This window comes from Astatotilapia calliptera, chromosome 4, assembly GCF_964374335.1.
Source record: "Astatotilapia calliptera chromosome 4, fAstCal68.1, whole genome shotgun sequence".
In the NCBI taxonomy this organism is placed as follows: domain Eukaryota; kingdom Metazoa; phylum Chordata; class Actinopteri; order Cichliformes; family Cichlidae; genus Astatotilapia; species Astatotilapia calliptera.
The window spans coordinates 35690371-35705920 of record NC_137425.1 but is presented as its reverse complement, the minus strand read 5'-3'; the positions used below and the strand labels follow the sequence as shown (position 1 = coordinate 35705920).

General features: G+C 41.1%; 2 protein-coding genes and 2 long non-coding RNA genes across 7 annotated transcripts in view; 2 read left to right on the top strand and 2 right to left on the bottom strand.

Annotated features, from left to right (window-relative positions):
* Positions 1–271: 271 nt before the first annotated feature.
* On the bottom strand, positions 272–1292 carry LOC113011590 (uncharacterized). 2 transcript variants are annotated; one of them, XR_013908714.1, is made up of 3 exons: positions 1157–1292; positions 1005–1065; positions 272–894 (listed from the first exon to the last, which is right to left on the bottom strand). It is a non-coding gene; the product is annotated as an uncharacterized LOC113011590 (long non-coding RNA). The 2 variants fall into 2 exon arrangements; XR_013908713.1 differs by having other exon boundaries at positions 272–1065.
* Positions 1293–2531: 1239 nt separating this feature from the next.
* LOC145428428 (uncharacterized) lies at positions 2532–5316 on the top strand. Its single transcript, XR_013908720.1, has 2 exons — positions 2532–5141; positions 5245–5316. It is a non-coding gene; the product is annotated as an uncharacterized LOC145428428 (long non-coding RNA).
* Positions 5317–7051: 1735 nt separating this feature from the next.
* Positions 7052–14848, top strand: LOC145428416 (uncharacterized). 2 transcript variants are annotated; one of them, XM_080300583.1, is made up of 5 exons: positions 7052–9263; positions 12275–12343; positions 12456–12504; positions 13485–13577; positions 13849–14848. In XM_080300583.1, exons 1-5 carry the CDS (start codon positions 9124–9126, stop codon positions 14158–14160), a joined length of 663 nt encoding a protein of 220 aa, XP_080156709.1. In that variant the 5' UTR covers positions 7052–9123; the 3' UTR covers positions 14161–14848. The 2 variants fall into 2 exon arrangements, with proteins under 2 accessions (XP_080156709.1, XP_080156710.1); XM_080300584.1 differs by lacking the exon at positions 7052–9263 and adding an exon at positions 10834–11025.
* Positions 14834–15550, bottom strand: part of LOC145428415 (stonustoxin subunit beta-like) — a 20341-nt gene continuing 19624 nt past the window's right edge. For both annotated transcript variants that reach the window (XM_080300582.1, XM_080300581.1), the window contains one exon: positions 14834–15550. This exon is cut by the window's right edge and continues 1882 nt beyond it. The gene's annotated coding sequence lies outside the window, so the exon portion shown is untranslated.

Sequence of the window (15550 nt, the reverse complement as noted above, 5' to 3'; positions counted from 1 at the left end):
GTTTGATTCTTTCTCAGCTGTCTTTCTGTCTCCTTTCACTTTTTAAAGGTTGCCATGTTAGAAAACATATTTTGCCCTGCCGTGCTGTTTATTGATGTGGCAAATGAAAGGTTTATGAAAACATATCTAAATCTGTCATCAGTAATCAGCAATGATCATGTCTCACCTCTAGTCTCTGTCTTAATGTCAGGTTTCCACCGTGTGTTGTAGATGTTCAGGAGGTTAACTCGACCAACAGTCTACTTCCTGTTTAGAATACCAGGACAGGGAGGATGGTGCAGGTTTAAGTTTATTAGACTGATGCATGTATACCAACAAGACAGCGTCCATCACTGTGACAACAGCGTTTGTTTTCATTCAAAGGCTTCATGGTTTTTCCTTTAATACCTGGGGGGCCGGTCTCCAGTCAAAATGCCCGGGACCATTTTTTGTCCCAGTCCAGCCCTGGTGTCAGATCTGCATGCAGTGTCAATGAGACGATCAACAACAGATCAGACAAAACACTCAGGCGGACACTCCTCTGTAGAAGGAAACATGGAAAGTGTGAGGTAATCAGTGCACAACATCACTTTGTATTTCAGGCTGTTTTTATATAGAACTTCAGCACCAATGTAAAAGTTCTGGTTTGAGGAAGATGAAGAACATTTTCAGGAAGGATGCCGTCTGCAAGCAGAGCTGCTTGAACCTCAGCGCTGAGGTCCAGACTACTTCCTGTGAAGCCACGTGATGTAAATCTGCTGCTGTAACTTCACAGTTTACTGAAGCTAAATGCAACGTTACCATATAATCTGTTTTCAACAAAGGTTTCACTCCGTCCGGTGTTGATGGAATGATTCAGGCCGTACTCGTCAGGCTTCCCGTCGACCACACGCATTTCAGTCACAAACCCCGTGACTGACAACAAGGGAAACAGCAGAAGAAAAGATGTGAAAAATACTGGATGATGATGATGGAGGATTAACCGCGGTGGCTAAACTGTTTCCTGTCTTTGTGGGCGTACTCACAGGGAAGTTTCCAGGCACGTCAGTCTTGGTGGCTAAAGTCTCCATTTTCCAACATGTATCGCTACAGGTGCAAAGACACAACATTAATCATCAGTGTAAATATTTTAATGCTGTCCAAACGGTGTTTGCTTTGTCTGTCCTCTCGCGCTCACAGAGGAAACGAGGACGCCACCTTCAACCCATCTTCAGTTGGCTCAACCATGGCCGGACTTCCTGTTGGCTTTGTGACAGCAAACCACTTGAAATGAGAGCAAACTGCAGTCAAGCACCACTTACAGCAACCTGTGGACACGCAAATGGAAAGCACTGAGAATCATACAGAAGCATAAGAGCTGTTTATTGTAACACGTGTGTGTGTGTGTGTGTGTGTGCACATTAATAACACACTGATGTATGTTAGTTTGATTTATGCTATATCTGAGAAAACAACTGCAGAATTTTACATCAAAGTTTCCAAAGCTGATGTTTTGTTGTTCACTCTGTTTTATATTCATATAGTTTGTTGTTTTTAAATCAGTGGACAAAATAAATATTATCACACAAAATCCAGGGTGAAACATAACCAAATAACCTAAATGGTGAAGTCATTATAGAAGTACATGTTGCAAAGGTCAGCCTCCTGTATAGACTGCTAAACTGTCTGGGGGGGGCCCTGCCTGTCCTCGTTGGATAAGCTCCACCCCTTTTCCATAAGACGGAGACATTTGTATGAAAATAGATGGGCAGTAAAATAAAAAATAAAAAATATTATGGATGACTCTGTAAATCAAAGTCGGCCTGAGGCAGAAGCAGAAACCATGAGGAGCACAGCACCACTCCCAGAAGGGCACGAAGTGAAGCCATAGCTGCTGAAGAGTGAAGACGTGATGATGGAGGAGATCACAGATGAAGATCTGCTGCCTGCTGACTCTTTATATAGAAGAGTGAGACTATCTCCCCACCAGCAGCTGCACTTATACAAACCCCAGGTGCTGGGATGGCTTTGAACATGTGACATTTTCTGCAAACACATGGACAGTTTCATAAGCACAAAGATTATTCCTGCAGCGGCAGAATCGTATCCACTGTGTGAGAGGTGAACGTCAGACAGTTCTTAGAAAATGTAGTTTCTCTTTAAGCTTTTAACGTCTCTTTTACCCCCATTTGTCTAAAACTACTTGACAGCCCTTCATGTCAGAGGTTTATTACCTGTGCAGGATGGAGCACATGGTCTCAGTCAGGCTGGACACGATCACTCCTACAGGAAGTAAATGTGATTTTATTTCACCTGTGAAATGATGAAAAACAGCAGAATAGCTCACGCTAACAAACGGGTGTTGAAATGTTTCATTTTCTGCTGTTTCACAGGTCAAAAAGGGCGTCGAAGCAAACTGAAGCTGAGCTGCTGCTGCTGTTGTAGTGCAGCATCTGCTGTGTGCTTCATCAGAGAACCTTCTGTACACAGCAGACAGAGGCTGCTGCCACTGAAGTCCATCTGCTAGAGAGCTTTAAACACTGGTTATTGAAGTGGCTTTGATGAGACTGATACACAGTCTTTGCTGCTGTCACAGGACAGGGATCCACCAGGGAGTAGTTGTCAGGATAAAGAGCCTTCGCTTCTCTAAATATAAACTGGATACTTGTAGGAAACTTTGGGAAGCAGCATTTTTCCTCATATCGTCTAAACTGAAGTTAGCTCAGGTGCTTCTTCCATACTTGCTCTGCAGAAAGCCAAAGAGTTTGGAGCTCTGCAAACATTTGCAGCACAGCTGGATGTTTGTAACTTTGGTCACCTCTGTATCATCCCTCAGATTCTTTCTGCACAGCTTTGAAACCACGACAGCACGAGTGATGCTGAGGAGACGTCCAGTTTAAACAGACCTTTATTCCTGGAACACAAACACATGAAGTGATGCTGCTAAAGAAGAACATTTAATCGCACTAATGAATCAAGCATCTGTTTGTCTGTCAGTCTGTCAACAGTTCCTCTGATCGACTTCAGACTTGGTGGGTGTTTTGTTTTTGCAGCGGTCAAAGTCGATCAGCGTGTTGCTTTGTCTGCTGTAAATCTGCCTGTACAAAGGGAAACATGCATGTTTTAGATGCAAACTCACAACATGGCTGCATTTTTGTGATTATGTGTATTTTATATTGATTTATTCTATTATGTTTTGTATATGAATCTTTACAAGTGTGTCGATACAAAGGCTTGATTAAAACAAAGGTCTCAGCTGTGCTGTTAGGGATGCTCTCATATTTGTTTCAAATGTAATAAATCAAAGGATTTCAGGCTTTTCATCCTTTTTATTTGTTTGGTTCTAACAGCAGCTGGATAAAAACATGCAGGTGATGAATATAATTGTGTGATATTATGAGCATTGTGAATAAAGAAAGAGCAGAGATAGTAAAAAGGAAACAGGTGATGGACGTGAGATTTTCAGAACAAAAGCTCCTCAGTGAGACGATCACCTGGACACAAGGTCAGGCAGCTGGGACTCATCTAGAGAGCAAAATGGAAAAGTGATCTGTGCAGAACATCACTGTTGATTGCAGTTATTTACATCAGACTTCTTCTCTGAGATAAGAGCACCGTTTCTGGGAAAGATGACAGTATTTCCAGGCTGGATGCTGTTTGCAGGGAGAACTGAATGAAAGTCTCCTGCACCTCAGCGCTGAGGTCCACACCTGTGAACACAGATGAGGTCAATCTGCTGCAGCACGTAGAGCTTTACTGATCAGCAGGTTCAAAGGATTCAGCAGAGCGTAGAGTCAGAGCTAAATGCCACATCACCATAGAGTTTGTTAACAACAGCTTTCTTTGCCCTTTGTCTCGATGGACTGAATCAGGGATACTCGTCATACTTCACCTCAACCACGTCACTGAGAGACCCCAGCCTGACACAGCAGCAGAGATGATGAAAGCAGAAACAGCAAACAGATGCTTCAGTTGTGTTTCTCTGTGTGTGTGCGCTCACGCCCACTTGTGTGTGTGAACTTTCCACGTACCTCAGCTTGTTTCTCCAACATGAGCCATCAGGGCTGAAAAACATCACTAACACATGAATTCTTTCTCTTTTTGTTATCACCTGTGATCATGTGTCTCATGTTTCTGTCATTCACCAGTTCTTGTAGAGTTACGTGTAACTAGACTTCTGTGGGACGTAAATGATTGTTTTGTATGCAGATCTGTACAAAGGATGGAAACACTTGATTACAAAGGAGATCTCAGCTGTGTTGTTGTGGATGGACTTCAACGTATTTGTTAAAAAAGAGAATAAAGCAAAGTGTTTTAGCTGTTTGGGAGTTTTTGTTTGATTCCATTCAGTTTTATTTCTATGGAGTCAAATAATAAGAAAGGCTCTAGAACAGCCCTGAGTTTGTCCAGGTGACACTCCTCTGAAGAACAAAGACAAAGAGGAAGAAGGGGACTCGTTTTCAAGTCTTGTTTCTTTCAAAATAAAAGCTGAAATGTTTTGGAAGCATGATAATATTTCAGCCAGGATGCCGTCTCCAAGGAGACCTGCACCTCAGCGCTGAGCTCCACATCACGCCCTGTGAAAGCACAGATATAAATCTGCTGCAGTGAGAAGAACTTTACCCAACACAAGTGTAGAAGTAGACATTTGACTTTACCTACAACCTGTTAACAACAAAGCTTTCATTGCCTCTGCTGTTGATGTCATGTAGGACTAATCATACTTCACATCAGCCATGCACACGTCAGAGGATCTCCAGGCTCTCAGTAATAAAGCCAAGCAGATGATGTGAACATAGCAATAGTAAAACATGCATCATAATCAGCTGTATGTGTCGACTATGTGGCACCTCAGTCTTGTTGGCATGAAGAAAAGTTGTGTAACATGTAGCATAAGGGCTGCAAAGACATCATGTAGACAGCAGTCGTCTGTTAGTCGTAACGTATCTCCTGTTAAAGAGTTAAATGTGCGTTCTCCATCTCTGTCCTCTCACAGCTCGCCGTACACCAACTCCAGCTGTGGTAACCATGGCTGTGCCCATCAACACGCTGAAGCTGAGACGCCACCCGTCACTATGGCGACTCCAATAGGGTTACCTGTCAGCTGTGGACGCATGAAAGGAAAACAGCAGAAACACAGACATGTTTACTGGAACATTTCCTATTGACAGCTTTATGGAAAAGTGGGTTTAAACACTTTTCTATGTTTTATTTTGTTTATTTATGGATTTATTGTGAAAGGAATTTCAAAGGTTTAATTTGACCTTTCCCCTGTTTTTCATACAGACTGGAGACGAATGGATGGTGCTTTCTTTGTTTGTCTAAAGATAATGAATAAAACTCTACAGACATCTTAAACCACCCTCCTTTCTATATATTTTGTTATATAAATGGAAAGTATATAAGACACAAACTGAGCTTATATGATACTAAGGACCCTGGAGGTCAGTCCACCTTTATAATTCAGCACAGCCTGGAGTCTTGGTCTTTTCTTGGATGTTGGTTCCCTTTGTTTCCATCCTCTGTTAAGATGTTTCAGTAATGTTGAGGTCTGGGGAGGCCAATCCATGGCTGACGTCCTGTGATGCTGCATTAGCAGTTTGTTCATAGTGAAAAATGAAGCCACTGCCAATCAGACATTTGCACAGTGGATCAACTTCTGATGGTACTGTCCTGAATTCCACACCTATAATATGTTTGCATGTACTGATGAATATGTGCAGCTGATTTTCAGTCCAGTTCCTGTGTGACAGACGCCAGTCTTTCTGCCTGTGTCCTTCCTTAACAATAGAGCCATCCTTCCACTGAGACTGTTTCTGATGAGGCTTCACTGAGCAGTAGATGGATCCCTCAGCTCATCTAATCGTCCTATTTCTAACACATGACTGTCAGAAACTGTTAATCTGCTGCAGCTCTTTAACTCCTCCACTTCTTTTTTTGTAATCTCTTAGTTTCCTCATCTTTAAGGTGGCACTGCACACCAGATCCAAAGTCAACATGCTGTTATATGATGGAGTTGAACCTGTAATGGAGTTTGATTTAAACCAATCAGCAATTAAGTGAATGATGATGAGCAAAGATGGTGGAGGTGGTGGATGAAGACCCGGACAGCTGTGGTTGGCTCCTCGTATAGAGCAGAGTGAGGTTGTGTTTGCACATTATTATAAAACCATGTTCACCATATATTTTAGCTGCAGACAATAACATGATTTCTTTGCTGTGGTGATTTTATTCCACTTTGGTAAAATGGGAAACCATCATTTCTTGCTGTAATTCACACATTATTCCAAGAGCCTCAACACGAGCCTTGTAGTCCGACCATATATAGACAAATCAATAGTTGTGTTTGTAACAGCTCATGAACATGAATCGTTCCACATTACTTTGAAATCATTGCAAACTAAACTGGAATAAATGAGTGTTTATATATAGTTTTGTCTCAGCTGTTCATACACAGTGTTTCAGTTCTTATCAGAGTCCCACCGTCTCACTGTGGTGAACCTTTAGCTCTGTTGGAAGCGTGTTGTTAGACCAGGTTTCCCTCATTTAAAAATAATCTCTCATTAGAAATGGACATGATGTCTAAGACATAGAAATGCTTATTATGGGTTCACTTGATGTCACTGAAAAGATGCACATGGGTAACGTGCAGGCCGTCCAGCTCCGAGGTTTATCTCCTCACCTCGAGTCTGCGACACTCTCTCCGTGTCCTCTCAGATAAGGGCGCGCACATTTCTGCACCATCTTCTAAATTACAAAGAGCGATTCACAAAACAGAAGCTCACAAAACACTCATCACAAACCAAAAATGGCTCCACTGAGCGTCAAACTGTCACCAGAATTACTGATAATCTAAAGACTCACAGAACTCATTTTGTCTCATTGTGTCTTAGTTTGAGACATAAGTGCATGATCATAATACTGTGTAGTTAGATGAGACAGAGCTGATGCTTGCTCTTAATTATCCTCTTCATGTTTCCCGAGCCTCAGCAGTGGAAGCTACCATGGATAGAAAGACTATGACTCATCTTAAATCTCAAATCTTTGTCTCCAAAGAGCTGCTGATGTGTCCGATATGATCCACAAGCTTAAACTAGGATTATAAGTGTGTGCAGTGATGTGTGTGAAACCTCTGAGGACTCACACGTGTGTGCTTCAGCCCACACACACATATGAAGCACTGCGACCTCACACAGAAGTGTTTTACACATCCAGCCTGAATCCTGATCATTTCTACAGTTTATTAAGTTCAGCTTCACCTGAACATCAGTGATGAAGCTGCTCTGACTCCATCACAGCTCACAGCTGTTGGAATGAGTCAAACAATGAAGAAGGTTCAGAAACAGCTGATGATTTTACAGAAACATGATGCAAACATGAAAATGGACACATGATTTTTTATTAACAGACACTGTTTATGTTTCACTGTGCATGACATCATCAACACTGACACCAGGGGGCGCTCATCAGCAGCCTGAGGAACTGTGATAAGGGAGGGAGACGCAGTGTTGTGTGTACTGCAGTCGGACAGAAGGAAAAACTTCCTCCTGAAAACATTTTCATCCTTCCCAAAAGTGTTTGAGTCAAATGTTACAAATATATAAATACAATAAAACACAGGGTCTTACATAAAATTAGTGATGCAGTTGTGCACTGAGCACCTTTCCAATGTTCCTTCCTCAGATGAGTCCAGCTGCTGAACACATTAACATCTGTATGTAAATGTAGCCGAGAACCAACCTGAGCACTGCTGGGAAAATACAAAGGCAACCATCAAAGTGCTGTATTATCTTATTTATTCTGAATGTTGACTTAGATCCACACCACGATTTATGAAACTATAGAACTAAAATAACAACAATCGTCTGCTTCTTTAAAATTTCTTTCATTACATCAAACCAGTGAAAACTGAGAAAAACAAAGAGCTGTTAGCATGTTCAGACCAACTTTGAGACAGAGACTGTAAAGTTCTGCACTTTAAATCCTGCCTGTGTTCCTGCAAATGATTCACACTGAAAGTATCTTAGTTTAGTATTGAGTGAGCCACAAAGCAGCCTGATAGCTTTAAAACAGTAAAAGTAAATGAAATTGACAGTTTCAGTGTAGCTGGATCTATTATTGGGGGGTCATGACCCCCGTAACCCCGCCTGGTCCTGAGGTCAAATCCACCATCTTTGTTTCAGAGCTTCATGTTCTCCCGTGTTTGTGTGCGTCCTCTCCGGTACTCCGGCTTCCTCCCACAGTCCAAACACATGCAGTTAGTGGGGTCAGGTTAGCTGTGAGTGGTTGTGTCTCTGTGTTATTCCACCTTAATCAATGACTTCCTGTTAGCATGAAGTGCTTCTGTAGGACTGATGTCATTTTCATGGTTGGATCATTTAAATGAAGCTGGACTCAGATGCAGTAAATAAGCTGATTGATCATTAATGAATAAAGCTGGTCAAACACATCACGTGGACACATGTGATTGTGTGTTGTAGTATTGATCCCAATGCTGGTATCAGTCCTGGATCAATAACACTGGATGGATGCGTTCAGCATGGAGCCCTGAGCTGTGTTACAGACAAACATGGAAACTGACAGGTCTGTGTCATTCACAGTCTGTAACACTTCTAAACAACAGAGGCTGACCCAAGTGCCTCAGAGCCAGGCACGCTCACATCACAGCTCTCTAAATAAGCCAGTTTCAAAATAAGAGCTGAAAGCTGTGTTTGCTTGTGTTAGCTTATTATTGTGGAGACTAACATTCAGTGATCATGTGTTCAGACTCATAATGATTACTCTCAGAAATCCTGATCTTTGTATTTACTGTGTGTTGGATCAATAACTGAGATTCATGGTATCACACAGCTGTGCTGCTGCTGATGTCAGCACATCTGGAACAATACGAGGTATCTGCTACCAGACTGAGCAGGACGTGAGACCTGTGGACTGTTTAAAGCTGTCCCTCCACAGCTCACTCAGACCTGATCCACACCTCAGTGATATTCTCTGACTTCCTCACACTCAAAAAAATCAACTAGGGCATGTGTTTGATTAACAAAGTAGTAATATGTTTACATCACATGAAGAAATCATTTTTATGCTCATTAAATGATTCATTCTTTTTTTTTGAATATAAATCAAAGAAAACTTTGATGAGTTAAATTCGTTCATGGCAATCCAATGAGAATGAGGTCCATCAAACCAACGGCTCTGATAGCGTCATGTATTGCGCATGCTCCACGCCCACCGGATGCGGAAAGGTCCGTTGAGAAGTTAACGAGCGCACGTGGAGTTACTTCTTTGGCATACCTGATAGTGAGGTAAGTAATATTTCTTGATATATTTATTTAGGTTAGTGGAGTGAGAGATAAATACTATTACCGTATTTTCACGACCATAAGGCGCACTTAAAAGTCTTAGATTTTCTTCAAATAGTACGGCGCGCCCTATAGCGCAGTGCACCCTATGTGTTGTAAGGAGAACGTAGTAGAGAACACCATGAGAACGTTAAAGGGTGAAGTGTGGGCGTTGATCGTATATACCAGGACAATCGCACATACCTGTATAAAAGAACAGGTATGTGCATTATGCAAGACATCGTTGTTTTAACAACCCTGAAAATGGCAAAGAGACACGCTTATGAAGCACAGTTTAAACTGAAGGCCATCAGCTACGCGGAGGAACATGGAAATCGAGCAGCGGCGAGAGAATTTAAGATTAACGAATCGATGGTTCGCAAATGGAGGAAGCTAGAAAACAAGCTCCGGCAGGTCAAGAAAACGCAGCTGAGTTTCCGCGGACATAAGGCGAGGTGGCCCGAGTTGGAGGAAAGACTTGAGCGGTGGATCATCGAGCAAAGAACGAGCTGGAGAAGCGTTTCGACTTCACCATTCGGCTAAAAGCAGTTTCACTAGCTGAAGAGATGAACATTGAACATTTCCAAGGAGGTCCGTCTTGGTAGCGCAGCAACTTCCAGCGGATTATAAGGAAAAGCTGGCCATCTTCCGCTCCTACTACAGCAAACACATCGGCGACAAAAACATCCAGGCCAGCCACATCACTAACATGGACGAGGTCCCGCTCACTTTTGACATCCCGGTGAGTCACACTGTGGAGAAGAAGGGGACCAGCACGGTAGCGATACGCACAACGGGGTATGAAAAGTCTTCTTTTACTGTTGTGCTTGGCTGCCATGCTAATGGACAGAAACTGCCGCCTATGGTGATTTTTAAGCGAAAGACTTTGCCTAAAGAGAAGTTTCCAGCAGGAATCATCATTAAGGGACATGAAAAGGGCTGGATGGATGAGGAAATGATGAAAGAGTGGCTGAGGGAGGTGTATGTAAGGAGACCAGGTGGTTTTTTCCACGCAGTTTCACTAAGAGTGGAAGGCAGCGCCGGGCGAGTTACGCCACAATTTGCCAATGGATTGTAGATGCTTGGGCTAACATGTCTGCTGGCACTGTTGTTTGAGCTTTCGCAAAAGCCGGCATCGTTTCCGAGGAGCCGCACGGCACGGAAAGTGACTCTGACGGTGAAGACAGTGAACCTGGCATGTTTGATGGAGATTTAGCGCAGCTGTTCAATTCAGGCACAGAGGATGAGGACTTCGATGGGTTTGATTGATGATAAAAGTGTGAGTACCAAACTTTGTTTTGCTCCTGCTTTATTTTTAAATACGCACACTTGTATGCTTGTGTGTTGTTGATGATGACGATTACTGGTAATAAAAATGTGAGTAAGGTACCGAACTCAGGTTTGCTCCTGCTTTATTTTTAAATACGCATACGGTACTTGTATGCGCCCTATAATCCAGTGCGCTTTATGTGTGTGTTAAATACAGTAATGGCACACATAACTGAGACTGCGCCTTTTAGTACAGTGCGCCTTATGGTCGTGAAAATACGGTAGTTAAAAATTTTTACCTGTGTAGTGTGGAGATTTAGAGGAGTTTTATATATAGCAGGGAGGTTGTAGACCCAAACATTTTTCAAATGTAAGTCGGTGAATTTAATGTTTTTTTAAAAACTTAACCGGAGTCGCTAATTGTTGCAACAGAGCAAAAACTGATGAGGTTATTTTGGTAAGTTCGTTTTTTTTTTTGTTTCTGTCGACTTTGAATGAGGTGTGTTTCATGGTTATCTGCGTTGGTAGGACTGTTTTTCTTCTCTGGAGTTAGCTAACTTTGAAGAGCGGGAAAGCCGCGTAGAGCCGTAACGTCTTCGCATATAGCTCCGTGAATGACAGGTTACTTTCTGCTTAACCGGAGTTGGTGATTGTTGGTAGTAGTGGTAAGACTGACCGACATGGTTTTGGTGATTTTATGAGTGTTTTATGATGCTCTATCTAAAATTCCTGTTTTTGTCAGTGGAGTTTAGTCGCGGCAACCGCATTAACTGGATTGATGAAAGGTTTAATTCAACTAAACCAGCGTTTAGGGGAGTTAATAACAAGGAGTAAGATAAAATCTGTCACAATAATTGCATGTGCATTTTCTTTTTTTGTAATATATTCACTTAGTTTTCGAATTCAGAATGATTTAGGTGGATAATTGTTCGGGTTATAGTTTCTCTGGTGCTCTGCATTAGGCTGACTAACGGTGCGTTCACACCGAACGCGATAGACGCCCCTAGCTGATCGCGTGCACATTTGCACCTCGAAGCGCGTCCAGCATGAACTGGTCGAGCTTTATATGCAATTTTCACTCGTATGAAGAAGAGATCTGGGAGGAAGTAGTGCCAGACGGTATGTTATTAAAATGGCAGCTGTCAATCTAGCGTTTGAAGAAAGAGTCTCCCTTCTCTATTTGCTGTGGAGAGCAGAGCAGTGCCTAAAGGACGTCCTCACCGTACCTGGGTCCATCAGGTCTTCCACAAGCGTGAGCAGTTTGGTGAGTTTCACCACTTGCTCCAGAAGCTCCGTCTGGATGACGGCCGCTTTCAGCTGTACCACCTTCTGTCCCTTGCCGAGTTTGAGGAGCTGCTGTCCCGCAGATTTTACCAGCTGGAGCGGTAGACGTGATAAGCGCGAATGCACAAAATGCACCACACAAACTGCAGCGCGTATTTTACTTCGCGCTTCAAAGGCGTCAGTCGTGTGAAGTAGGCAGAAAAGCGTTTTCTCAATGCAAATCTGCTTCCGAAGTTTAGCTGGACCTCCAGTCGCGCTTCATCGTGCTCCTCCATTGACTTTACATGTAAACCTGAAGCTCTGGTCGCGTCTATCGCGTTCGGTGTGTACGCACCGTAACAGTCTTCACATTTCACAGTATGTAGATATTAACACAAATTTGTCAGAGTAATAACTTTGTTTTAATTAATTTCTCTCCCCAGAAATACATCACAAAATAAAGCCACATTCCCATGCTCTGAGATTCTTATGCACCTCCTCAACAATACATGGTAAGTTCATGTTTGCCTTATTATTATTATTATTATGTTATTTATTTTTTTTGGATGATGCAGAAGTTTAATCTCCTTGACGTTTTCTAATGCATATTTCATTTTTTATCAGTGACGTGTATGTGGCAGTGCAAGCATTGTGTTACCAGAGAGAGCAGCAGGTACAAATTACTTCAACATTATAAACTACATCATCATTACGGAATAGGTCAACATTATCTGTGCATATATGTTAATTGTCCGTGCACATTTAAGACTTGGAGTGGACTGAACACTCATGTCTATAAAGCTCATTCATCTCAGTTTACACAGACAGCTTCAAGTTCAGTAACTTTTAAATGTGAGTTATGTGACTGCAGTGACGTCTTCTCTGAGAGAGATTTTTTTGTCCATATTGGAACACATCTGCGAAGTAACGAGACAGTTAGTTGTGTGTTTCTTGGTTGCCCTTTCAAGACAAATATTTACAATACATTTTATACACACAAGAGGAAGCATCATCCACACACACTTAAAGATTTTAAAGACAGGGTAGTTACACGTGTGGACCCAGTTCAAGTGATAGAGTCCTCTGATAACGTAAGGGCTAGCTGTTCTGAAGATGTATCCTATGGTGAATTTGAAAGTGAGTCAGTGACAGAATGTGATAATAGTGCTGTTGAAAATCAGCCCGAACTAATTGAATGGAAATTAGCAGTAATATTGTTGAAATTGGAACACATATTTCATGTTCCAGCAAAAGGATTAGATGAGTTCTTAGAGGAGTTAGTTTTTCTGTTGAGTTCAGCTAGTGTACCTCTGACAAAGCGTACAATTAGAGAAATTTTTAAGAGCCTTAACCTCCATATTAGTCAGGCTGTTATTGAAGAGCTTGCAAATTCTGTATGTGTTTCTAACCCTGTGGCTAAAATATTGCCACTCCTTATAAAAGAAAACTATACTACATACAAAATTTTAGGGTTGTAGAGCCTGTTGAGTATTTTTTATCGATAGACCAAAGGAAGTCATTTCAGTACAAACGCTATATAAGAACCAGTCTATTTACCATGTGGCCTTTTGGACTCTTCCAAACTAAGTATTCCTTTTTCAAACTGCTGCCTAAAAGCTAAATATTGTCATTATGGATTCCCTTTTTTCTTAGGATGACACAATACATGCAAGACGAGCATGCATCCTGAAGTCCTTGTGTGTCTACCTGAATGAAGACCATGAGAAACTTGTGAAGGAATATACGGTCAGTTACATTCACAAGTTGTTCTGTGTTATGTAATTTGCTCCAGGAGTTATGGGTAATTTCAATATATGAAATGGTAAAATGTGACACCACGTGTGAATAAAAGATATTGCAATTGGTCCTTGTTTTGTTTCATGTCAAATTTCTGAGGTGTGAAACCAGAGACATAGAATTTAGTAAATATATCAGCATATTCACGCTGATTGCTCAATTCCTTTATTTTTTTCATATCTAGACTCAAACAAATGTATTATTGTATTTTACGTCACAGAACACTGAGGCCAACACTGAAGCCATGGAACAAACTGTGATGGGAGTGTATGTCATACATCAGGAGGGTGCGGAGCCTGGAGATGACCCAGAGAACATCGGTGTCCTGATTGAAGGCGTGGAGGTTCTCACTGGTTTGAGGAGCATTGCAATTGCTTGTGCTCTGTTATTTGGACTGATATACTGTCTGAACCTAAGCTACCCACCGGAGCTCAAATGCACTTTTGAAGTCTTGCAAAAGATTATCATGAAGCTGGATGGACAGAGGTTGTCATCCAAGGCACAGTTTCTAAAAAACAAGCTAATGGGGTGAATGAGCTTGAAACAGACTCAGGCAAGCCAGATATTTTTTTTCAAGGTTTTTGCAATGCAAATATGTGTTTACTGTTTTAAAGTTTAAAATTGTAAGTTATAAAATGTTCATATAAACTATGTGGTTTGCTCTGCGGCTATTATACAAAGATTGTTTGTTCATAACTTAAAGTCTTATACAGTTTAAGTGTAAACACTGATTTTTGCCAGATGGCAATTGTTACAAAGGCAAATGCACACTGGTTTTCACAAATTGTTTGAGTGGAGCAGTTAGACTCAAAATTGAATGTTTTCTCCACACGTTAAATAGCATAAAGTCACTATTAATGGATACAGCCTGATTAAATGGAGGACTAATGTATGCAAGCAACATAGTAATGTTGAATGTTATGTCTGAGCTTTAAATTGTGTTAAAATTCATATTGTTGTTTGCAATGCATATTTTACTACATTTTACGAAAGTTGCTTTGGGGATAATATTTTTTGTCTGCAAACTATTCAACAGACTTATTTCATTTTTATTATTAGGGTTATTTTATTGTATTTTTTCTTTCAGTCAGCATGTCTTGATCTGGAAGTTCTGTGGTCTTAGTATGAGATGGTTAAAGGGGAGAAAGCTAGGCTGAACTGGGATCCTGCCAACTGTTTTAAGAATGTTCAAGCAAAATAAAAGATGGTTTTGCAAGTTATCATTTATGTATGTTTCATTAATTTAATTAAAAGTAATGTTTACATAAGCAATACAAACACTAACTGAAACATGATTGGTGTAAGTACTACAGACATAAATTACATTTGTTCATTCAACAAGATTAACATTGGTGTAACAAACAAATATTTTACTAGTTCATGTAACAAGACTGACTTTTGATGTGCCAAGGTGTTTAAACAATATAACATGAATTTAAATTAATTAGACTAACTTGGTACAAACATGTTAACTGAATAAAAATCAAATTAACTGAATGTTAATGTTTAAATTATGTTACACTTACAAACATATTTAGTGTTGAAACAACACAATCAAGATGGATTGATATAACATGATTTGTTTAGATGGAATATAGGTGGCAAGATGAAATTAAGTTCATCCAATGAATAATTTTTTTGAGTGCAGTAGAGACAGAAACCATTCAGATCTGGGACCATCAGCTGACTGATGATGTCACACAGACTGTGTTTTTCAGGAACAGTGATTCTGATGTGAGCCTGCTAGCTGACAGCAGACCTGATGAAAGCACATGTTCACATCTGTGAGGACAGACTGGACTCTTTGACTGCACCTTGGTTCTCCTCAGAGGTCTGTACAGGAGCATGTCCACCCCCACTGAAGATCTCAGTCACTGTGAAACATAGAAAGCTGCTTGTGTGGCCTCTGCCTCACATGTAGA